The sequence below is a fragment of the Pithys albifrons genome, chromosome 6 (genome assembly GCF_047495875.1).
Source record: "Pithys albifrons albifrons isolate INPA30051 chromosome 6, PitAlb_v1, whole genome shotgun sequence".
Lineage (NCBI taxonomy): Eukaryota > Metazoa > Chordata > Aves > Passeriformes > Thamnophilidae > Pithys > Pithys albifrons.
This window is the reverse complement of record NC_092463.1, coordinates 39,225,894-39,249,519: the sequence shown is the minus strand read 5'-3', so window position 1 is coordinate 39,249,519 and position 23,626 is coordinate 39,225,894. Positions and strand designations below refer to the sequence as shown.

The 23,626-nt window shown below is 40.0% G+C and overlaps 2 protein-coding genes across 5 annotated transcripts; one reads left to right on the top strand and one right to left on the bottom strand.

Moving 5' to 3' along the window:
* The first annotated feature begins 53 nt into the window (after positions 1 to 53).
* Positions 54 to 12,756, top strand: NUSAP1 (nucleolar and spindle associated protein 1). The gene is made up of 11 exons (XM_071558404.1): positions 54 to 196; positions 1,350 to 1,409; positions 2,417 to 2,608; positions 3,654 to 3,828; positions 4,327 to 4,416; positions 5,108 to 5,220; positions 6,212 to 6,399; positions 8,465 to 8,637; positions 9,123 to 9,233; positions 9,703 to 9,814; positions 10,290 to 12,756. The coding sequence occupies exons 1-11, from the start codon at positions 104 to 106 to the stop codon at positions 10,378 to 10,380; spliced, it is 1,398 nt and encodes a 465-aa protein (XP_071414505.1). The 5' UTR covers positions 54 to 103; the 3' UTR covers positions 10,381 to 12,756.
* On the bottom strand, positions 10,899 to 23,574 carry NDUFAF1 (NADH:ubiquinone oxidoreductase complex assembly factor 1). 4 transcript variants are annotated; one of them, XM_071558406.1, is made up of 7 exons: positions 23,460 to 23,569; positions 21,704 to 22,312; positions 19,649 to 19,834; positions 18,384 to 18,458; positions 15,611 to 15,752; positions 13,687 to 13,730; positions 10,899 to 11,523 (listed from the first exon to the last, which is right to left on the bottom strand). In XM_071558406.1, exons 2-5 carry the CDS (start codon positions 22,205 to 22,207, stop codon positions 15,612 to 15,614), a joined length of 906 nt encoding a protein of 301 aa, XP_071414507.1. In that variant the 5' UTR covers positions 22,208 to 22,312; positions 23,460 to 23,569; the 3' UTR covers positions 10,899 to 11,523; positions 13,687 to 13,730; position 15,611. The 4 variants fall into 4 exon arrangements, with proteins under 4 accessions (XP_071414507.1, XP_071414510.1, XP_071414506.1 ...); XM_071558409.1 differs by lacking the exon at positions 13,687 to 13,730 and having other exon boundaries at positions 19,649 to 19,708; positions 23,460 to 23,574; XM_071558405.1 differs by lacking the exon at positions 13,687 to 13,730 and having other exon boundaries at positions 23,460 to 23,559.
* Positions 23,575 to 23,626: the final 52 nt, after the last annotated feature.

Genomic DNA, 23,626 nt, shown 5'->3' with positions numbered 1-23,626 from the left:
CAATGGGTTGGCGCGGCGGGCCCGTTCGAACGGCGCGCGCGGTGTCGGTTTGGCGCGCGGCGTCAGTTTGGCGCGCGGCGCGGAGCCGGTCCGTGTCCCCATCATGGCGCTCCCTTCGCTGCAGGACCTGGAGACGCTGAAATACGCCGAACTCCAGCGCATCGCCAAGGCTGCCGGCCTGAAGGCCAACCTGCGGGTGAGGAGGGGGCGGCGCAGAGGGAGCGGTGTCGAGGAAGGGACTGAGGGGTGGGTGGGAGAAGCTCCGTGTTATGGTGTTTCCCTTTTTGTCCGGCCGTGAGCTGAGGGCTCCGGGTGTCCCGCAGGGAATGTGCCCGCCCGTCCCCGCGTCCGGTGCTCTCGGTTTGGGGCCGCAACCACCGCCCCCTCCTGGGGCTGGAGCGGCGCTGGCAGCGGCACGGCCCGCGCGGTGCGGCCTTGGCTTCGCACTGGAGCGTCCCGGGGCTCGGCGGGCGCTGGCGGGACGGGGCGAGCGGGGCTCCGGCTCCCGGAGGCACCGGGCAGGGGAGGCTGCCCCGCCTCTCCGCCTCCGGGCGGCCCCGCTGCTCCTCCCTCGCCGGTATCCCCGCGCAGTTCCCCCCCAGTGCGGATAGGTGTGTGATGGGTTGATTTGTCAGAGGAGCAGTGACAAAAGTGTGCCTGACGGAAGGGGGAGCGGTGTGCGCGTTTCCCAGCCGCGGCCAAGGATAAGAAATTTAAGAGCGCCCCTATCTCTTGTCTGGAGCTGCGGCTGTACGTGTGACACGGCGTTGCCTGTCCTGGCAGGCGCTGCCAGCAACGGAAACAGTCATAAAGCCTCAAAAGAAAGAAGATTCCCTCCACTTCCCTTAAGAAGGGAACTCGTCCCGACAGAACTAAGAACTTTTCTGGAGTCTTAGTTTTGGGGTATTTTGCTCTTAAACTTCTAGTGTTTGATTTTATGCTGACCTTTCCAGCTAAGACTCTTAGTCTATCATAGCCTGAATTATCAATGGCGTGGTTTTGTTGTTACGTTATTGCTGTTTCTGCTGAATGTGTGCCGGGGCAAAAAGAAGGCTTTGCATGTAGTATGCACAAAACAGAACTTACTGCAGAAATTGAATACAATTTTAATTCGTGTTCAGCTACGCATTGTTGCTTAAAACAGCCTGTTTCATTCATCCCTGAGCAACTAGTTTGGAAATCAAACATATCGAAAGAAACCTAGTCAGGGAAAGTTGCCTTTGTGCTTCTGTGAAGATGCTCCTTTTTTATCTGTGGCCTTATGCACTTTTTCTAATTTTACGATGCCTTATTCCATTGAATTCAGGAAATACTTAATAATACTTAATGGACTGTTGATTTCTCTCTAGGGAGATAAACTGCTGGAATCACTGAAGCAACACTTTAAAGAAACAGAACAAGAAAATATGGTAATGGGTGATAAATTAGCCATTATTTTTAAGAGGTATAAACTTAAATTTGTAACCAGTAGGATAAGGTGTGTGCTGAAGGGCGGTTTTGACCATGATGTGAACTGTAATACTTCTTAGTGCCCTTAGTTTAATGTAGTCACGTACTGATAGAAACAGATATACTGATGTTAGTTTTGAAGTGGCCTCCTATATAACCCAGAGTGGATTTCCTTTTCAGCTGCAAAAATTAAATATGTATTTTTTAGCATCAGTACAAAATGATTCTCTGTGAACACTAACACTTTCCATTGAAAAAATCTTAATTCCTTCCTATTGCTCCAGACACTAGTCAGTACCAAATATAAAAATATTTTATTCGTTTTGCATGCCTAGACGAAGGGGTTTAGATACAAATTAGAAAGCATTTTGTATTCTACTACCATTTACTTACACTAACACTATAATGAAGGTGATATAGTTGTGGTATTTCATTTATTCATTTCTCAAGCTATTTTCTTAACTTTTAAGTTTTCTGTAAGCTGAATTATTTTGTTGGGTGTGGGTTTTTGTTTTTAATAACAAGTAATTTGGTATCTGCTTTTTCTAAAATATATCTCCCTTTAAAAAAATCTTTAAAGTATTGATGGACTGGTGTAATCCTTGTCAGCTTTTTAAATTTTTTTTTTGGTGAAGAGCATTCCACAAATGTACAAATAAATCTGGGAGGGTGGTGGCATTGTGCAAGTTAGATGTCAAATATCAAATATTAGGCTTTTATAATCTTACTAAAATGCAATATAATAAAACGATCATAGAAAATATTTTTAAAGTCCTCAAACAATGAGCTTTGATGTTTAGGGAAATGTAGATATTGCCAGGTTTGTGATTACTATGCTGCTAAATGGCATGCTACTGTTTTTTCTCTGTGAAATACTTTTTCTAATAATAAAATGAAACTGTCACTGGAGTATCTAATTTATGTTTGTGCCAGATACCTTCCACGTTATAGTATTTTTCTGCCACAGGATCCTGAAAAGAGTGCACCTGCTTCCATCAAATTGGATGAACCAAGTAATCAGGAGGAAATTACATCTGATTCAGTGTGTTTTATTACAAAGAGATGTAGCAAAGAAAAGAAAATAACGAGAAAAAAGAGGAACTTCCATGAGGAAATTAATACCAGTGAAGAAAGCCCAGTGATTCCTGATGAGAAAGAGGTGATTTGTATTGCTTCATTTTGTGTCCCCCCCTTCCTCTCAGCCTAGTTTAAACATACTTTATTTCTTTTCTACCACTGCTTATAGATGGTATACATTTTTACATATGTGTGTGTTAAGGTACACATAAGAATTTCATATCCAACGTTCCGGTATTGGTCTCCTGTACTTCATAGCACTGACTTTTGTCTGTCTTAACTATGTGCTATTCCATAATAAACAGACATTACTTGCTAGTTGTTGCTTCAAGGAAATAAATTCCTCTAAGAAATATATAATTCTAAACACTTTATCTAGGTGTCAGAGTATTTTCACCTAGTTCATCATAGTATTCTGATTATTAAGCTAGTTTCAGAATTTATCTAAAATAAGGCTGTCCTCCCCTTTTTTAATACAGAAGAAATAATCAGAAGCTGCACGATTGCCTAAACTTCACAATATTTTTTTGTTGTTGTTGTGAGGGTTGTATGACTGAGGTAGAGGAAGTTTCAAGGTGAGATGGAGGTTGAATTCTGTTCCTCTAGAGTTAAAAGGAGTGGGTAAACTAAGGATTGTCTCAAAGACTTCTCTCTCCTCTACCTCAGGAAATGAGATGAAGAGTGTTAGTCTGTTCATGTTAGAAAATTGCACAGTAACCAAAGCTGTAACAGTGAAAAGCAACATAGCCAGTGAATTTATTTTTATTTGCAAATAATTAACTTTTGTCAATAAAACCAGTTTTATACTAAAATGTTACAGCTGTGCAGGTGAAAGCTTTCTAATATATCTGAAGTAACAGGGTAAGTATTTTGCAGGTTAATTCAGCTTAGATTTTAGAAAATCTCTTGCTCAATCTCCCAACCAAAGCAGACTCAACTGTAAGTTAGACCACAGTGCTTAAGGCTCTACCTAATCTAACATTGAAAACCCTTGAGGATCAAGGCAATGCAACTCTCTGGGAAACCTGTTCCACTAATTCACTTTTCAGAACAACAGCCTTTCTTTGGAACAGAAAGGAACAAACAGTTGGAGCAAACTGTTTAAACAAAGTATATTTAAATTGCAGGTGCATTTTGAAATGAAAGAGAATGAAGTGCCTCAGGGTGAGCACGCAAAGGGACAGAAGGTGTTCCAAAACACTAAACAAGTAACTGAAAAGAGAGCTATTGAGAATGCAGGCATGGATACTGGTCAGAAGAAACAACCGCAGAAGACTTCTACTCTAAACAAGGGAGATGAATGTAAGTAGAAAATTGAAAAAAGTAAGTTAAATAATTTGTACTACTTAAAATAACCAAAAAATACATTTTACTTTGCAAAGATTTCTGTGGCATGTATGGTGATCAGTACCTCATTTGGGCAAAAGGTATTTCTTTTTCGATTATCAACATTTAAAAGCACAGATCAAGACGGCCTGTGAATTTAAAGTTGGTTTTGCTTACCACAAGCACAATTCTCTTTTTAACTTTCCCTATAAAATACTTTACAGACTTAATATGTACTCTAAGATTCATGCTAGGCTTGTAGCTTTTCAAGACATGCTATTATTGACAAACCTATTAAAACACTTTGGAGAGATTTGGGAAACATCTATTGCAGCTTTTGTTTTTGTTTCTCAAAAGCCAAACTCTCTTTAAGGTACTAAGATGTGTATTGGAACAAATACTTTTAAAACCATTGTGATGACTTAAAATGTTTTCCAGGAGTTCTAATGATTTTGTCTAATCTTACCGTACCAGGTGATGCTCATTATGCACAAGGGAGGATCCCCTTACCTGTAGGCCGTGTATCCAGGTCTGCAAAAACAGGGATGAAAGCTACGACACCAAGTAAGATAACCTACCTTCTTTAGAAACAGATGTGTTTTGTATAAGGGAGACTTAGTTTTTTACAACTCAAATTTCTATTTCTGCTCAAAAAGGAGAGAATATCCTCTCTTTAAAAATTAAACAAAAAAGTTTCCCAAAGGTTGCATTTTAAGGTATATATTCCAACTTTTAAATCCATGTTAGTAAATAACAGGCATGTATGTCATAAAACTGATTTTTTGAACATTTTGAAGTCCTTCAGATAGAATACTTGCATTAATGATTTTCAAAGAGCAGAAAGACATGCCATTACTCCTACTTGTTTAGTTTTCCCTTTATAAGTATTATTGTTCTGCTGTGTTATTATGTATTAGCTCATTTTCATCACTTAACATTCATTAATTAATTTAAAATTTAGAAGTACTTACTGTTTTCTTTAACTGCAGAGTTTGGGGGTTAGGTTAAATGATCTTTAAAGGTCCTTTCAAAAAAAACCATTCTATGATTCTGTAATTCTCCAGAGCACACACCAGTTAACTGGTCACGTAGCTGTTGAAATGGGCTCTTTCATACTGTTTACTTAGCTATGTATGCAGTCTTTAATTACAAGGATACTTTTTCTTTGAGGCCATAACAATAGAGGTTGCAAAATTCCCCTATTAAGTATTTAAGTTCCTTAGAGCATATCAGATCTGTGAGTCTTCTTTCTTAGACTTCAAAAAGTTGCATGAGGCTCTCTTCAAGAACATGGAATCTATTGCTGATCACATTGAGAGGAAAAAAAAGAGGAATGGAAACTGCAGTAGTTCTCTCAGCACAGTCAAGGTAAGCGATAACAAGGGGAGACATCCATTGTTCCCATCTGCATTTATTTCCAGGGCCTCTGTAAAAGTCCTGTAGAGTTTCTTGAGCAGTAAGTAGCTGGTCATGTGAACATGCAGTGGAGTGTTATGATGAATGAAATTCCATGCAGTGCTATATAACTAGTTATATGTAGTTATTTTTGTATAACTTATATAAGTAATTTTTTATATATTAACTGTGCAGCTATAGGAACCAACAAATAACTTGTCTGGTTTGAGTTAAAATAATGTCACAACTACTTTTGTGAAAGATCGCCTGGAGTTTTCTAATTGCTGTGAAACTTAGCCTCTCCCCCCTTTAGTTATCTTTTAAAGAGCAGGAATTAAATATTAATTTCCTCTTTTGTGCCTTAAAGAACTGTTGTCCAATAGCTGCATATGACTCTCCTTTAAAATATATGCAATATATTTTGTTCTTAGTGTCCTTGATGCTCAGTTTTTATATTTAACCCTTGCATGGATCAAAACTGCTAATAGGGCCTCTTGCAAAGTGTGGCAGATCTTAGGAAAGTGACAGTAATGTATCAATGAATATAGGAATGAACATGTCAATGGACATAGAATTGGTCAGGTGGGAAATGACCTTTAAGGTCGTCAAGTCCAACCATTATCCAAGCACTGCCAGGTCCTGAATACCTCATTTCTTTTCTTTTGCATACCTATATCAGTGTATTCAAGACAGATTACTATTGGCAAGTGCTGACAAAAAATTCAAATCCCTTAGGATCACCAGAAAAAGGCACTACATATAACAGTTCTAAGGTATGTGTTTTCAGATCAAGAGCCGTTTAGAAATAATAAAACTACTTATGTTTGAAAGATGCTTTTAAACAAATAAAAGAGAAAAAACTGAGGAGAGCATCTGCTTCTGATTCACTGTGTATTTTCTCTTCCTTTTGGCTGACTTTCAGAAAAACTTTTAGCAGTCTGGTAACTCACTTGCTTTTTCCTAGAAACGAACCAGTGGCAAAACATTTTTATTCAGCCCAAATCCAGAAAGAGGCAGATTCTCTACCACCTACACCCCTGTTAACCTCCGACGCTCACCACGGAATTCCTTGAACTCTGCTAATCGGAGTATTTTATCCCAGAAATCTTCATTTAATCCTTCTGTCCTCTCAACATCCAAAATGAATGTCAGGTAAAAAGAACAAAACAAAACTAACAGCAAGCCATTTGATTTGATACACATGAAATAATCAACACTGACTGTCAATTTACTGCATTATTTCTATTCCAAACATAAACTGTACAAGACTAATTCTGGTTACCAACCTTTAGCTTAGCATTATGGCTGGTTTAAGCCTTTCTGTGCTGTTACTATCTTCAGTCTTCCTTTTTGTCTGTTGATAGAGGCATTTTGTATCTCAACATCCATTTTGTTAAACCAGGCAAGCAAATTATTTTTCTGCTTTTACTGTGTTAGGTTTTCCATTTTGTCAGGCAACCTAATAGTCTCTGTTATATCTGAATTAATTTATGTTTGAGATTTCTTAACCAGAACTGTATTCAATATTTCACATGAATCTTGCAACGGACTCATCCTTAAGGGGTTTTAACTACTCTTCCTTTGGTCCTCTCCCTTTCCCCTCAGTGTCACAGCAGGGGTTGTCTTGTGATTGACTACCAAAACCAGATTGTTTCTATCACATGGGAACTAAGTTGACACTAGAAAGTCATGAGGAATTGCTAGATGAATGAACTCATACTCACTGCTATTATCTCGTTTTCTTTTAAAACATCTTGTGTATGTCATTATTCCTCCACAGTAATCTAATTCCCTACTGATGTTTATTTCATGAACTTCTGTTATCAGAAAAACTGATAAAATGAACCGAAGTCTTCATCAAGAAGCCTTTTAAAAGAAAGAATCAAAAGGACAGTCCTTATGGTATTCCATTGACAAATGTCCTTGGTTTTCTTTCTAGTGAGTCCTTGTCTGTACTATTCCTTCATTGGTTTCTAACTATTACACTGATTCTGACTTGAATCAGTTTACTAAGCTCTTCATGGTGACTGAAGTTCTGATTAGACATTCTCCCTCCCCTCCCCAATACATACTTGTTCTCAAGTCTTGGTTGTGTTACTATTCATTTCTCTCATAACCTTTACTTTCATCTTTTTCATGCCAAGATTATAGCTGCAGGGGCTTTTTGTCCCTCAAAAATGTGTGTGTGGTTGTTATTGTGAAGTCAAAGAATGCAAATTACACTATTGATATCTGATAATTTATTATTGTGACTTTGGAATGCAGGATTTTTGCCGTTCAAAGGTCGAAATCAAGTCTATAAACTTACTAGCTGTGTTTCTACTTTAAAAGTCCTCTTTTTGATTTCAGTAATTAACAACAAATGAAAAAACTACCTATCCTGCCTCTAGTATCCCATTGGATGATCTTTGTCTCCACTGCAGCCCTCACTGATTCTTAGCAATATGTAAACCAAAATACTTTTATAATTTGCTTCTATTCCATGGGTCCAAAGATGCACTGAGGTGGATGTTGCAAGCTGTACTTCATCGTAAACTTGCTAGTCCACAAAGCAGCCTTCTTCAACATTTACTCACAGTCTTTCCAAATCTTGCAGGCTTTTAGCTTATTCTCATTACCTGTTTGATAAGGTATTACTTCATGCAAGATTTTCAATTTTCTTTCATGTGTTTATCTATATATACACATTAAAAATGTGTATACACACATACACATACATGTGCTGTATGTATATTGGTATGCAGGTAACTTGTGTATTTTGACTAAAATTTCAAGCTTCTTTATCTTGTAGGTCTTTGAGTTCTAGTGTTCTGTTAATATTCTTTCAGGTTTTTCTTAATTTGAATTTTAAAACTAACAATAGTGACGTGTAATGCTTTTATTACAGAATCCAAATCTAAAGTGAATCATATCTGTTGGTGAAGAAATATACTGTCTTATTGCAACCAAACACATTTGCTCTCCAAAGGAACAAGAAAGGGAGTTCTTTGTCATTACTAATATTCCTTACTGTAATTGATGATGGCTCATAACTTGAAAACTTATACCAGCAAAGCATTTTAGTGCAGTTGAAGCATGAGCTGTGAACATCTTATAATAAATGGTAACACTTTCTACCTGTAAGGAAAGCAGAATGCAGAACCTTCTGTATTCTGGCACATTGTTTACATTCCTTGTAGGTGACTAAATTTGTCTTCATATTTCTAATTATTTTCAGGTTCTCAGAAGCCACAAAAGATAATGAGCACAAACGCTCTCTTACCAAGACTCCATCTAGAATGTCTCCACACATGCAGGAGATCTGCACACCTGACACTCAGAAGAGCTCCAAATTAAGTCAGAAAAACAGCAAGGGAAATGCAAGAACTAATGATCTGACTGCACCAAAAGGTAAAGTGGATGGTGAATATTTGGCTCTTTCAAATCAAGACTTTAGTCTTGGTGACTTATATAAATTTTTAACAACCAAATGTCATGTAGACCCAGGTCTTAATTTAATTCTCTGATTTATAACTGATTCTTTAGAAACTGCAGTCTAGTGCATCAGCATAAGAGACTAGGAAACACAATTTGCTCAGAAGGATTAGAAAAACAAATGAAGCTGTATATGCTCTTGCGTAGTATAATCATAGCAAAATGGCTAGTACTCTGCAACTTTTGCCCTCTCCAGACCTGGAAGCTCTGTATTTCAACTCTGTATTTGAACTTCAAGTAAGCTGTAATTGTGCAATTCTATCATTAGAGGTAGCAGACTCTAGCATGTAATGGCTCTTTGGTCTTCATAATTGCAAAGTGGTCTCACGGGCGCTTGCCAACTATGTGCGTACAATGTTGGTCTTTGCACTATAATTATGATATTGTGTTGCCTTTTGTAGTTATCACCCCCTTCAAGTTTGGAGCTCAATCCGCAGAACACACAAGCACAAAGAAGACATTTGATCTCAAAGCAAGTCTCTCAAGGCCACTTCGGTATCAGCCACATAAAGGTACTGTGATCCTGTGCAGCTTGTGTTGGTCACTCCCCTTATACTCACCTGCTCATCCAGGGAGGCATTGACACAAATTGTGATAGCAAAGTTTAGAGTCTTTTTTTCTCGTCCCTTTTTCTTTTTCACTGGATTCCCCAACAGTCTGTGGACTGATGTTAAATTTCTACCTAATACATGCTTCAAGAGCCTCCCTACTGAAGATTATTATGACTAAAAGCCCATAAATACAAGAATAAATGTCCTTGTATTCCACTGAATTATGTTATGTACAGGAAGTAGTAAACATTCCTCACATAATGCCTTTTTTTGAAGTGCATTGTTTGAAAAGCTGAGTTTTGTGTGGTGAGTTCTACTTCCAAGTACAGTCACCTGTTTGTGCTTTTAGAAGGACTATTTGTAAAGGGAACGCGCTTGTGAAACTTATAATACAGCTTGAAAAGTCTCTCTTTTTGCCCCTACGTTGTAGGACGACTAAAACCATGGGGGGAATGTAAAGAAAACATTGTCGTCAATAAGTCTGGCGGCAGCAGTATCTCTTCATGTAAGAAAGATTACAAACAGCCGCATCTCCAGACAAGGTTAGTACATCACTAGTCTTTTTGTGAATAGTGTTACCTGAAATAATAATGACTCATTCTTCTTGGGATTTAAATATGCAGTGCAGAAAAGTATACTTGTACATTAAAGATATTTTTGTTTCCAATTCCTGTTCAGAATCAGGAACACCAACAAGGGTGGTTGCTTTGGGTTTGTTAGACTTTTTTTTCGTTCAGAGGTATCAGTTCTAGAGTTCGGAGATTTACCTTCACCTTGGAAGAAGCTGCGAATATTGACATGTTGCTACCTTGAGTATTAGACTTGTATGTCTAAGCAGAAGTATTTGTCTGAATGTCTAGTCAGTTCAAAATGGTAGTTTTCTCTGCCTATGGCAAATGCAGCACACTGATTAAAGAGGTGTTTAAGTCTTGGTTAGCTTCAGATTCCTTTGGTTGCTTGTGTCTCTACCTTTAATATAACTTGATATTGTCCATTTCTGTTCTTTTTCCCCTTTAGGGAAGAAAGGCGTGAGAAACATGAGCAAGAGAGAAAGAAGAAAAGGGCTCAGGTTCTTGGAAACCGCAGAGGAGTATCTGTGTTAGGATGAATACGAAGTATCTAAGAAATCACTGTAAATACTGTTCCTGTCATGTAAATATTTGTGCTGTCTGTGTATGGTTTAGGTTGCTATTAGCTAGTGGAAATTAATGAGACCTTGTAGTGTATCTGAGTATAATATTTCTGTGCTTAACTTCTCCCAGGAGACGAGAGTTCTGAACTTTAAAGAGCTTAGAACTCTCTCTTGTTCCTTTGTAACGTTTTCATTGTTCCTTTATAATGTTTTCATTTAACTAGTTTTCACTAAAACATGTTAAAGAAGAAAATGTTAAGTGTAAAATAAAGATGCATACATTTGTTGCCCACTGGAATGCAATGATAGCAAGCATCAAAATGTTTCACTGGTAAACTACAGGAATTGGAGATACCTGTTCTGCCGATCAATCCCTAAATTCCCTAACAGTTACAGTAATTATTCACCATTTCTATTTGTGTGCTTATGACATAGTAGAGTAACAGTTGCTGACCCAGAGGGGACAGCACCCAAGCACACACTCTGCACTCAGCGAGAGGAGAAACAAAGAATCAATTTATTAAAGAGAGAGACAAACTATAAAGGGTTGGTTAGGGAAGATATTTGAAACTGTGTAGAAACTTAAAGGGAATTGGATGAGAGTGAGTCAACAACCGTTAAACATCCAACAAGAACAGAGTCTCGGAAAGAGGAGAGAGGTCTGAGGGGAAGGATTTGAAACTTGGACCCGACTGAGCGAGGGTAGGAGCAGAGTGGGCAACTGACAACTGGATAGGCAATGGGGAAACACTTGTCAAATGACAAGACAACTACAGGGGAAGCGAATGAATGTGGGGGGTGGACAGAAAACTTTTAAAACTCATACAAAATCTGCAACTTTTAACATTTAAACTTCAAGTGTTTCAAGTCCATTGTCCATTTCTACTTTTATTGGCTCTTCTTGATTCTCATATATCCACTGCTGATAATATTCTTTCCATTCTTCATATGTTATTCATTTTCCCACATTTCCCCATTTTGTGTTTTCTAAGACAGGTTATGCATTTTGTCTTTGTGAGAATGAAGAAGGGCTTTCGGTGCAGGAACTACCATCTTGGGTCTGTGTGGGTGGGCAGCGCACTCGTGACAATGGCGAAAATACGTTTTCTTGCCCTTTTCCTTTTGAGAGAGAAGAAAAAAAATGCAATTTCTCTGGAAAACTAAAAGCTTACATAACTATAAGCTACCTTATTTTAAAAAATGTTGCAACTGAGAATTTACAAATTACCAGTAGAATGCCTTGAGCAGTCTCCTAGTTTAGCAGCTGGGATCAGTTTATTATTGTGTGGGTGTGACCAGCGCAATGTATTCTCCACCTTCTACATCATTTCTCATGAACTTAACAATGGACCATTTGCATCAGCTGCCCAGGGCACACCGACCCCACAGGATGTGAGCAGGGTGTTAAAAAAGCCTGTGAGATAAGAGCTGTGATAACTCCACTCCGGGGAGTCGTTAGCACCTTCACACTCAGTCTGAGGGGTCATGTCTGCTAATGGACCATCAAGGATTCAAAAATTTTCCCATGACTCACAGAGTTAAATCGCCCATTGTGGAACTCCCTGCCCTGGGGGAGGTACTGGGCATTCCCACCTGAACCTGAAGGTATATAATCTTGGGGTTTGGGGATTTCTGGAACCACTTGTTGGATCCAGAGGAGGACTAGAACCTCGACTGGACTGCGACCACCACTCTTGACTAGACTGCATGTCATGTGCACCAACAGGTTTTTCCCTTCCTTTTACTTTGGACTCAGGGAAATCACAGTGGGGGTCTCAGTACAGGAGCTAATGAACACCATTCTGTTTTGTGATCTGGGGAGCTGGGTTTTGTGGATCATTTCTCTTTGTATCGTTGCATTTATTGTAATATTTTTATTCAATTGTAACTCTGACTTTTGTGTTGGGTTCACTTCTGCCAGTTTACCTTTAAACTAGCACATCTTTTGGCACCCAGCGTGAGGCCAGGAGAGAGAAGTCAGAATTATAATTTCATTTTAACCATTTGTGTTTTTGGACACAGATACTCCCTGATCAGCATGTTGCTTGACATATTCACGTGGATGTTGTATCTGAGCCTATTTTCATATTTCCGCATATGGGGAACTATTGCCCTATTTTGATGTTCTCATTAAGACGAGGGAGAGGGATCAAAATTGTGTTATTAGTATACTATGTGTATGTTGTTATAACATTAGAGGCAGCGAGTTTCATTGTGAATGTATATTCAGTTTTGTTTGCCTGTCCTGGATTGGCTCTCACTAAAAATAGCACCCAGCCTGCGTGGGGAACAGGAGGGGATGGTTATTTTGACCCTTTCAGCTCCTTCTCACCCTTCATAGCTGCTACAACAGTCTTTGAGAATATTGAATTTCCTTTTGATGTTAAGGACGGCATAATTGTGTTGTTAGTGTTGCTTTCTCTTGTCTGTACCATCTACAACATGCTTAGGGTCGCAATAGGGCCTTCTAGGGAGGTTTCCTGGAAACCTGCCCTGGGAGTGGATAAGGCTGAGTGACACGGGAAGTGGGTGGACATGGGCCAGTATTTGGAGAGTTTCTCTCCTCCAATGATCTGGAAATTCATCCCTGAACAACTGCAGGACCCTGTTAGAATAATAAGCCCTGTGAAAGGGAAATGCTCTGGTAGCTTCAGAGATGGGCAGCTCCCAGCAACCTGGTGGGCCCTGGCCACTGCCTACCAGACACTGCTTGGTGTGGTACAGCACCGTCTGGAGAAGAAGAAAATGAGTAAATCCACAGGCACCATTGTAGGAGAGGCTTGGCCCCAGCCCCTGCACACGTACGACCTCCTGTTAGGACCTAGCAAGCTAGCAAGGTCAGCCTGACCTTGGGTCAGCCCGAAGGAGGAGGTAAACAACCCAAGACAGCGACAGCCTGTTGCCAGAGGTTGGGCTGCACAGCGCGTGGCCAGGTCGTGGTAGGTGGCTTTCAGCCAATGAAAAGAGACCCTTGCCTCGTGCACAGACCTCTTGACCTATCCCTAAGCTGTCCCAGTTCACGTGTATCCCAGAAAACATTATATAAGCTGTTCACCCTCCTCCCCCGCAGTAAAGTTATGCTGAACGTTCTTTTAACCCACTTTGGAGCCTGGACCTTTATCTCTGTGAGAATTCATCCAGGTATCCAGATGCTGAAACCCGGGGTGTCGTCGGGGATGGGCAGGCTGGGACAAGGAAAAACCTCTCGCTACAACAGCTGAGCTTTTTCCCCATGTCCACCCAAACCACAGCTAAGCCAGAGGGAAAATGAAAGAGACCAACCGTGAAGGAGCCAGAAGGCCAGCCAAAACTGATAGCAGTCGCTCCTGTCCAGAAAAGAAGATCAAAGACCAAATCAGTTCATATAGTGAATGATGAAGAGGCAGGACCTTCACATCCAGCTGAAGAAATGGAGACAGAAATAATCACCCGGTCTCTATCCCTGGGTGAGCTGTGTGAGCTCAGCAGAGAGTTCACACGACAGGCAAATGAGTCCATCTTGACCTGGCTGCTCCAAATCTGGGACACTGCAGCCAATGATACAATTCTGGACAGGAGTGAGGCAAGGCAGCTGGGATCCCTGTCTTAAGATGTAGTCATTGATCAGGGCATTGGAAAGAGGCAGGAAACTCTCAGCCTCTGGCAGTGACTTGTCAAGCGTGAGGGAGAGAGGTATCTTTGCAAGGAGGACCTCCATGTACAGCAAGGACAGTAGAACATGATGGAATAAGGTAGCTGGTGCTTAACGAAATTAGCCATACTGGAGATAATATTTTCAGAGAATGAGAGATTCCCTAAAACTCCAGATGGTGTCCAGTGCACATCCCAGATGTGGTTAAAATTTGCATGGCTTGGGTCAGAAATGTATTCCCGCTACTTAGTAATGTTGCAGTGGAGAGAGGGAGAGGACAAGGTGGGAGCACTGGTTAGCAAACTCAGGATTTATGAAGACACTGTCACTACCCCATTACAAGCCCAGGTCTCAGATGTGGAAACAAAACTGGCTGAACATGCTCAAAGTATGGAAGAGAAGACTGATGAGGGCCACCGGAAGCTAAGAGAGGAAATTAAGGAAGGAATCTGCTATATTGTGCCAGGACAAACAAGAGTCTGCCATCAGGAGCAGGTACCCCTCTTTGGCACTTAAGCTGTTGAATTCTATGCAAAAGAAAAATGATAGTATAAGATACTGTTTCAACTTGCCTTATTGTGGTCTTTTCCATATAAAATACAGGTCCATTTAATATGTGTAAAATATACTTAAACAAGGTCACAGTGGAGGTCAGTGCTTTGATTAGACTAAATTTGTGACAGCTGAAACAAAACCATTCAGCACTTATTTTGTAAAGTGTTTCTTGAATTGCTGAAAACCAGACTTGTGGGAAAAAAGGTATTGAGATTGTGCCACCAGCTGAGACTGTGACTTCTGACACCACAGCTGCTTTCGGCTAAAAGTGCGATCTACTCTGCCCTGTAATGGTGCTAATGAAGCCAAGCTGTGCCTCCTCAGGGAGCAGACAGTGCTGGGAATTTCCCCCCCCAACCCTTCCTTGGAGCATTACTTCTCTCCAACAACCTTAGCTCTGTAATGCTGTAGGATTACCCTCAAGAATGCAAAAGGGAAAGTCAGGCCTGCTGCGTAGCTACTGTTTCAATCTTGGCAGTGAAAGATTTTCCTTTTTTTAGCTATCTAGAGGAGCCAGAGCTAAAGGTTGAAATACTTTTGCCTTTTCCACTTCTGGTGCTGCTCTGTAAATTTCAGCAGCTGAGTCACACTTAAGGACCAGACCTCAGGGCATTAATTCTCATCATTCTCTTTTCAGTTTAAAACTAGCAGGTGCAAATGTCAACAAACCATATAATGCAGAAAATGAAAGTGTTGTACAAAAAATAACTACAACATGCTCTTGAAGTGCTTTTACTTTAGTAAAGGTCAGGACAGAACCCAAAACTTAACCTGGGGAAGAGTTACTACTTTGTAAGAACACATCACTATTCCCCCCAGGCTCTGTACCGTCCATGTATGTACAGTCTCTCCAGGATTCTGTAATTGGAAGCTCAAAGAGGCCTGTGGTGTTAACACTTCATGCACTTATGTCTTTAATGTTTATAGAGGATCTTCAAGTTGTTATAAGCCACATGTTAAGAAGTATTTTATAAAAATGAACCAAATATCTGAGAAATGTCCCAAAGGAGTCCAACCCACCTCACACTGGAGTATTCTTGTCATATGCTTCATAGGCAAATTCTTCTGTATGAGCTCTGTCGTTTAACAGGCCAATAAAATCTATCTCCAGCTGGAATGGACCATCTAATTTATCACCAATTGTGAATCCAAGGGTACTAATCTAATTAAAAGAGATATGCAGTAGAACAGTATTTAATAATGTTACAATAAAACTCAATTGTACTTTCCACTTCCATATTTTACAAACAAATCATGGCCATCTACTTTAAATAATGGGTATTTGTTCAAAATGCAGCATCATTTCTTAAGGCTTGAACACTTCACTCACATTTTTAATACAGACCCTCCGCTACGAGATGGCTTCATATTTGCCTTTCTTCCACTGTGGTGAACCCCTGATTTAAAACAGCCTGAGCTTTAAGCAACACTGCAATTCTTATCTTTCAGGGCTTGTGTACAGCCAGTTTCATCTTGATTTGGTTCATAAACACATTTTCATAAAGTCAGTTACAACTCTTCTGTGAGTAGGAAAAAACAAAGATCTAATTAAGAATGCAAGGGATCATTTTAGATTGTCATACACCATGTACAATGTGAAAGCACTAAACCTGATGTTTTAAAAAGCATGAAACTTAATTACTGAGTTTAATAGTAATGCAAGGTTCTTAGCTGCTGTTTTCCAATTAGAATAATGTTTTTAAATATTATAAACTACATATATATATAAAAATATAATAAGAACACTGCTTATTCCTTTCCCCTAATGTTCTCCACCACTATTCCCATAAAAAAATAGAATTATTCTAACTGCAATAAATTCCATAAAAATCAGTGTGGCTCAGACATGCTTTCCATTAGTCTGTGGTTTGTCCTAAACCTTCCTCAAGTCTTACAGGTTAAAAAACACCTTTCAGAGACTCGGCTGTTAACAGTTCTCAGGGTAAGTTAAGTCACCAGTTCAGACCAACTACTGAGCTGCTCAAAAACCCTGCTACAAGTGCAGGTCTGAGCACAGCTGTGATTTTAAGGACTGCTGTACATTCAGGAAAATAATGCTAAAATGTGTGAGATGAATAATTGAAGGCTGAGTCTAGATAAATATTGCAAACATATGCCAAATAAATAATAGAACACAGCTGAATAAATTAAATGTATTCATGTTCCTCTTGGATCATTCTAATGCTTTAAATGCTGTCCCTTCCCAGCAGCCAGCTCTACAAACAGCCTCTTGCCTTCTGGAGCTTGGAGACTTTTTAAAGCTCCATCTTTACAATTCACATTGTTACAGATGACTACCGGAGTCACCTAAACTCTCTGATCTGAAGAATCTATTCCTCTGCAAAACCTGGATACCTTGGCTGTTTCTTGCCTTTTCATGCTGATTTAAGAATTATTTCCTGCCTTGCCTGATTCCTAGGAAAACACAGTAGTACCCTGAGGGCCATTTGCTTAAGAATTAAACTCGATGATCCTTATGGATCCCTTCCAGCTCTGAATATTCTATGGGATTCTGTGTGTGACCAAGACAATTTATCAAGATTTCTTAAATTGCCTTCACACTGTTTCCTTGATTTTCAAGTTTCTTTGCAATTTGTTTTTAAAATTACACTGCAAGTGCATCATTTTTACTGTGAAATACTATGCATAAGATAACCATGAACAAAAATAAAGTGCAGGATGCTTAGATCAAGTACTGTTTTGTCCCTTTAACTCCTGGTAATTATTTTTAAACACCCCATATACAACTTTATGTTTTCATTTACCACTTTGAATGACTGCATATCCCAAACACCAACAAATTCTTCAGCAGCTATATTTGAACATAGGCTTTTTATAACAAATTTCTCCCATAATGCGTATTTTTTCTTGTAGCTGATCCACCTTCTTCAGATCATTCATACCTGCTTACTACAGCCTCAGCTTAGTTTTAAAACAGATTGTTTTCACGCTGTCAATCACTGAATTACCCTCAATTTTTTTCTTTTTTTTTCATTAAGGGAATTAGGAACAGAATGCAGTATTTCAGCTGACTAACACTGATTCAAGTAATGGCCCTTTTATTTTCTCCCCAAATATATTTCTAACATTATTTCCCTTTTGGGAGTCACTGGGTATTAAGCTACCTTCAATTACATACAGGAGGGTCACTGAAATTTAAAAGAAAAAAAGATACAGAAACAATTTTTTCCATCATGTCTCCTCGAATCAGTGAAGTAGTCTACCTTTTGCAGAAATAAAAAAAAACAACTCAATACATCTACTTAGACTATAAAACCTGAAAAAAACAACCCAAAATAGCCTATAAACACATCCCTTTACTGTTCACGTCAAGGTCACTGATACAGCACATCCTCAGATAGTCTCACAATATGATTTCCTTGACAGTCTTCAGTATCATAAAGTTTATGTGATACTTTTACTATTTTGGGCAATACTGTGCCAACCAGCATTTGAGATTGCTTAGTCACTTTGACCATTCCATAAGAAAGAAAATTTTGTTGTTGAAAAGCTGAGTACCTTGTGAGTTGTTTCTTGGTTATGTAAGTCTTAAAATATGTTTGGAGAGCCTGAAATAAACTGCTATCACAAAATAGAATAATATAAATGCAATGGCAAGCACCTTATAAGAAGAAGAGGCCCTTCAATTTCAAATTCAGAAATATTAATGGATTTTTCCATTGTCTATATCACAGTAATATCTTAAAGGAAATTCTGAATTTCTTACAGAGCAGTTGTGTGCTCTGCCTTTTCAAATGAAATTTCAGACAAAGAAAACCTATAGAAAACTTGCCTTGTCTAGCCAGATAGGATGCTGGCTATCCTGGACTCTTCCCCGACTGGAGAGAAAGAATTTGGAGAATGGAATCTGACATAAACAAAACAAAACAAGATTTTAGCATCACCAGTATATAAAATAGAAACTTAAGGAAATAAAAATGCCTGGTTTGGTATAAGAAATAACACTGCTACATCTGGCACCAGCATTAGTTGGGTAGATAAAACTGGCACAAAGAAATGTGCCAATGGTAACCTTTCAACTGGCCACTCCCAGCCAGCTCAGGCCATCCTGTTCTGTGGTGGCAGTAGCCAGCCCGCAGGAGTGTTACCCTGTCAAGACACAAGTGGGAGCTGCAGCACAGAAGGTGGCTGTTCACATTGAGAATATCTCCTTCAAATAACGTGTCAACATAAAAAAGAAACTATTGAAAAGTCTGGCAAGCATGCGCAGTGACAGCTCATCTGTACTCAGGCTGGGGATTTCATAGTGCAAACTTCATACTGAGACATCAGTAGTCCAGCAAAGCAGTTCAGAATAATGTAAAAATTATTTTGAATGCAGTGGGAGCAAGAAAGAGGAGGGTTGGCTTGGTGAGGGTGAGAGGAAAACATCCAAGCCAGCAATGACACATTGACTTTCATCCTCTTGACTTCTCATCTTTGAAACACTGGGCTGTTCCCATATGATTGGACAATGGCACTATGAAGTACTCAATGCCAATTCATAAGGATGTGCAAACCTTATCACATTGTCATCAGCCAATTACAAAAGGTCCCCAAGCTGCATCAGAAAAGAGGTCCAACTCACACTTCTTAAAAATATTATTTTGTGTCACAGATTCAAGGGTCACAAATGACAAATCACACCCCTGAGTCTGACTGACTCCAGCAAGGCTGCAGGTAAAGAAAATCCTGTCACAGGGCACAAATCCTATAGCAGCCTATGCCCATTCGTATTACAGATAAAATGGTTATCACAGAGGATATTAATGGCAACATCTGCTAAGCTTCAATTACTCTTATCTATCCTATTACTCCAGTAACGGCCAACAGCAGGTGTTTAAATGAACATACAGTGGATGAAATCTTTAATACAATTGACACAGTGTGTCCTCCCACAATCCAGTTTTGGGAACTCCCAAGCCAAAGGCACGTGTCTATTGTACAACAAAAACACTGAATGGCCAGCAATAGAAATAAACTGTGACTGTCAAAAGAATTCACCTTCCAGTGTTTTGGACAGGACCCCAAGACAGTCTGAAAGCCTCATTAGTTCACCTTTATTTCCTCCCAGTATGGGCCTCCTCGGGTGAACATGAAGTAGTTGTAGAGGTCATCCTTTTGATGAGAGAAGTAAGGATCTGTATAAATGTTTACCATCCAAGGTCTGCCATCACCACGGACACGTAAATACAGACTGTTGAAGTTTGACCAGTCATAATACTTCTTCCTTCTAAAAGATCCCTACAAGTTATTAATAAATAGAATTATTCCTCCTTAGTAAAGGGAAACTTACATTGTGAAGAACAGAGCACTATTGCATTGATCACTGCCTTCATTATTATCTCAGACAGTATCTACTGTGACAAAGTGAAAACTTTGGGTTATTTTTTCATCATACTGGTTGGTGAGCTCATTTAATTTTGATCCTCACTGTACTAGAGCCCACAAAAGGCACTATTACCACTCTGAGGGCTAACGCTTTCATTATAAGCCACAATCCTGTAACTATCAGAAACCAGATCTCTTTCCCAGGACTGAATTCCTTACTAGGCAAATATAGAAATTCTATAGTGATGGATCAGTAGTTACATATAGTTCATTAGGTTTAATGTAGTTTATTAAGTTTCATATTCTGTGGTCAGTTCTAGATTATTCAGAGGTGATGAGAGGAAATTGAAGAAGTGAGCATTTAATGTTTTCCAACACTTTTTTTCATTAATTGTTCATAATGATACTGATTGCAAGCATGTCTAATTCTCAACTGCATTTTTTCCAAAGATCTGCATCTTTGTTGCCATTTCCATGTAGGCAGACCCAAGAGTCTTCAGAGAGTTACACTGAGGCCACTTAGGGTCACAGTGCTATTGTTGGCCAGAATTGCTTAAACGAAGTCAAAATTAGCACCGAAAATTCAGATGTTTCCCCTTTATTTTACAGCTCTACTATGGGTTACCTATCATCCATCCTTCTAACAAATCATCTTGTAGGTAACAGGATAAGTAGAACATTAATATACTAATACACAGCCTGTAGTTACTTGATTTTATGGTTTTGACACATTTCAGCCTTCCTACTTAAATAATGAAGAGTCTGTATTTGTTTTCACCCTCCAATTTCAAACTGCCTTATAAAGATGGACTGATACACTCCACTATTCCAGAAACAGGAGGTGAAAGTTTGAGTCACATTTGCACAAATCAGTAGCAGTCATGAGACTAACTCATTCAAGATTCCATGTGCTGTTCCACTCACCTAATCCATTGTCACAATTTTAATTGGTTTTATTCTGTTTCTCATTTACCCTTTAATTTTGCTCACTCATACATTCTGCTTTCCAAGAGTCTGACCCAGAAATGATCTTACCTGTGTACTTGTGCCAAGACGCAAACAACATAATGAACTAAATAGTTAAGGATTTTAGACACTGAGTAAAAATGTTTCCTTTGGTTTTAAGGGTGCTTAGAAATAAGGAATGAAAAAAACAGTGTCAATAATAAGCAAATCCATTTCTGGTTCTATTTGGCTCAATTCTGACCTATCAAAGATCTGTGTCTCCCTTTTTCTGATATGCAGCAGGAGACACACCTTTAAAACATTCATTTCAAAGCATTGTTTTCTATTCCTGTGAAAAAAGAAAGATGAGCTCATTCACCCTAACGAAGTTTGATGAATAGACCAAGTTAAAGCCCAGAAAATTTTTCCTTATGACACATTCAATTAACTTCGAATTTAGAGAGACATCTATTAATCATACTAATTTTGGATATATTCATTTGGACTCAATGATCGTGGAGGTCCTTTCCAACCTTAATGACTATCATTACAGATCCTCCGCTGACAAGGATGCTACAAGCAGGTCTTTCTCCTGCAAATAAGTAAATGATCAAACACATTCCTTTTCTACGAAAGCAAAACAAAATCCAAGATAAAAATTTAAGTTCCTTCCAGGTCAAAGGATACAGCAGCAATGACATCCCTGAAAGAATACCTAATACTCCTGAAAGTGATCAGTTTCAATGCAGCAAACAGCAGGCCACTTGCTGTCACTGGGGTTACACAAACGCCCTCAGATTCAGTAACAAAGCTGTGCAAACGTGGAGCTGCACTTACCAGTGGCGGTTTAGCTCTCATGCTACAATATCCACTGTATTTTGTCTCCCCATCACGAGGCACTTCTGTATTGAGAGTTCCGTACAGCAGAGCACCCTGATTATTCCTACCCAATTTGAGGTAAACTTCACTTTTCCCTCCAATCTCTACATCAGAGGAAACAACCCATTTATTTAAATCTTCTTGGCTTCGAAACTGCCACACCACCTTCGTCTGTTCCAACAGGTATTGACTTAATGGTTGGCCTCCAGGTCCCTTTACATGATCTTGGGTTTCCTGCTTCAGCAAACTTAGCTGAGTCTTTAAGACATCAATGCCCTTCTTAAAGCTGAAATCGGCATTCTGCCACGATGGTTTTTTCTCAGGCTCTGCCCCTGGCCTCCTGTAGCTGCTGTACAATTTTGAATCGCTGGGGAGTGGTCCAAGTAACTGGAGAAAAACTTTGTGCCTGCAGCATCCATGACATAAGGAAGCACCATTCAGCAACTTCATAGTCAGAGTCATATTGGTAGACTTGAAGAATTCACTTCCAGTAAGGCAATCAATGGGTAGGAAATTAATTTAACAACAAAACTAGTATCCAGAGCTATCTTACTGTAGTTACTTCACCTTTAATACAAAAGAGAAAAAGTTTAAAAAATTGCATATAGGATGCTTGGGAAATTGTTTAAGTTTTAAAATTGATGTTAACTAGAAATCTAAGTCATTGGAAAAAGGAAGTTAAAAAACCATTAATAATTACACTTCCTCAGAGTTCTAGTTTATTGACTTCCATCCTATGCATTCCTCTCCCCCCACAATGTGAAATCCCCAGGCAAATAGGAAAACTCAGTGTACCTGGTTTAGGATTACAGAGATGTTTGCCAAGACCACAAAAAGTAACATGAAAGACTACAATTCAAAAAAGTGGGTTTTTTCCTTTAAATAAAGTGTTGAAAATTGTGAAAATCTCTTTGCTTCTATGTATCACTTGGTAGAAAAGCTATGCCACACTGCTATTCCCTAATTCATAAAGGAGAGCCTTAACATTAAATGCTCTGCACAGAGGTTGTTATCTCTGACTCATAAAATTAGACAGTTTTGGGAGTTTGAATTATTTTTATGGCACAGAATAAATCCAAAAATTATGTTAAATGTATTCACCTTCTCTGAGCTTTTAAGAACGGAGTATGCCACATATATTGGCATCCCACATGTTTCGCTTCATGCCACATGCCTTCCTTTCACCCGCGGTAAAATCCATTACTGCTATTCTTACACTCCAACTAAGTTATGCACAGTGGGCTAAAGCTGCAGTGAAGGAATCCACATTTTGCTCCATCATGCAGTCAGTAAGATTGGAAGAAAGTTCCCGAACAAAAAAACGTGGCTCCTCTCCTTGTTTGTCCCGAGTCCCAAGAAGGAGAAAACGGGGAATTTTAACACGTTTTACTTTTCCCGATCTCTGGCAAGACTTCAGCAGCTCGCCGGTGTAGCGCCACCCAGACCCACCGCACGGCAGCCACGGCCTCGCCTGGGGCACCGGGGCGCGACCCCGCCCGGGGCACCGGGAGCGACCCCGTCTGTGCACCGAGAGCGACCCCGCCCACCCCCCTCGAGCCCAGCGGGCAGGGGCGAGGCCGGCACAGGGAAAGCGGCAGTCGTGGCCTCTCCACGCAGAGCGGCCGCCTCGCCCGCCCCGCCCCCGGGCCCGCGGGGAACGCGCACCGCGCCGCTCCTGTTCCGCCGCCAGCGACGGCCACAGCCACTGACGTACCGTTCCGCTCGCTCCGGCAGCCACAGCGCGATTCTCCCTGCAACCCCTTCTCCCTGCAACCCCTTCTCCCCTCGATCCTCCCCACGATCCCCCCTCCCCGCGGACAGCGCGCGGCTCCACACAGAGACAGGGGCGCCGGCTCCGCCCTCGCCCCGCCCCGCCCCGCG

What these genes read in the sequence shown, in the direction of transcription:
- NUSAP1 (XM_071558404.1), top strand. Translation starts at nt 104, where the DNA reads ATGGCGCTCCCTTCGCTGCAGGACCTGGAGACGCTGAAATACGCCGAA. An exon ending in TGATTCCTGATGAGAAAGAG is followed by an intron (nt 2,609 to 3,653) that starts GTGATTTGTATT and finishes TTTAAATTGCAG; the next exon opens with GTGCATTTTGAAATGAAAGA. An exon ending in GATGAAAGCTACGACACCAA is followed by an intron (nt 4,417 to 5,107) that starts GTAAGATAACCT and finishes CTTCTTTCTTAG; the next exon opens with ACTTCAAAAAGTTGCATGAG.
- NDUFAF1 (XM_071558406.1), bottom strand. Translation starts at nt 22,207, where the DNA reads ATGACTCTGACTATGAAGTTGCTGAATGGTGCTTCCTTATGTCATGGA. An exon ending in TGAGAGCTAAACCGCCACTG is followed by an intron (nt 19,835 to 21,703) that starts GTAAGTGCAGCT and finishes AATAACTTGTAG; the next exon opens with GGATCTTTTAGAAGGAAGAA. An exon ending in ATCCTATCTGGCTAGACAAG is followed by an intron (nt 15,753 to 18,383) that starts GCAAGTTTTCTA and finishes TCTTTTAATTAG; the next exon opens with ATTAGTACCCTTGGATTCAC.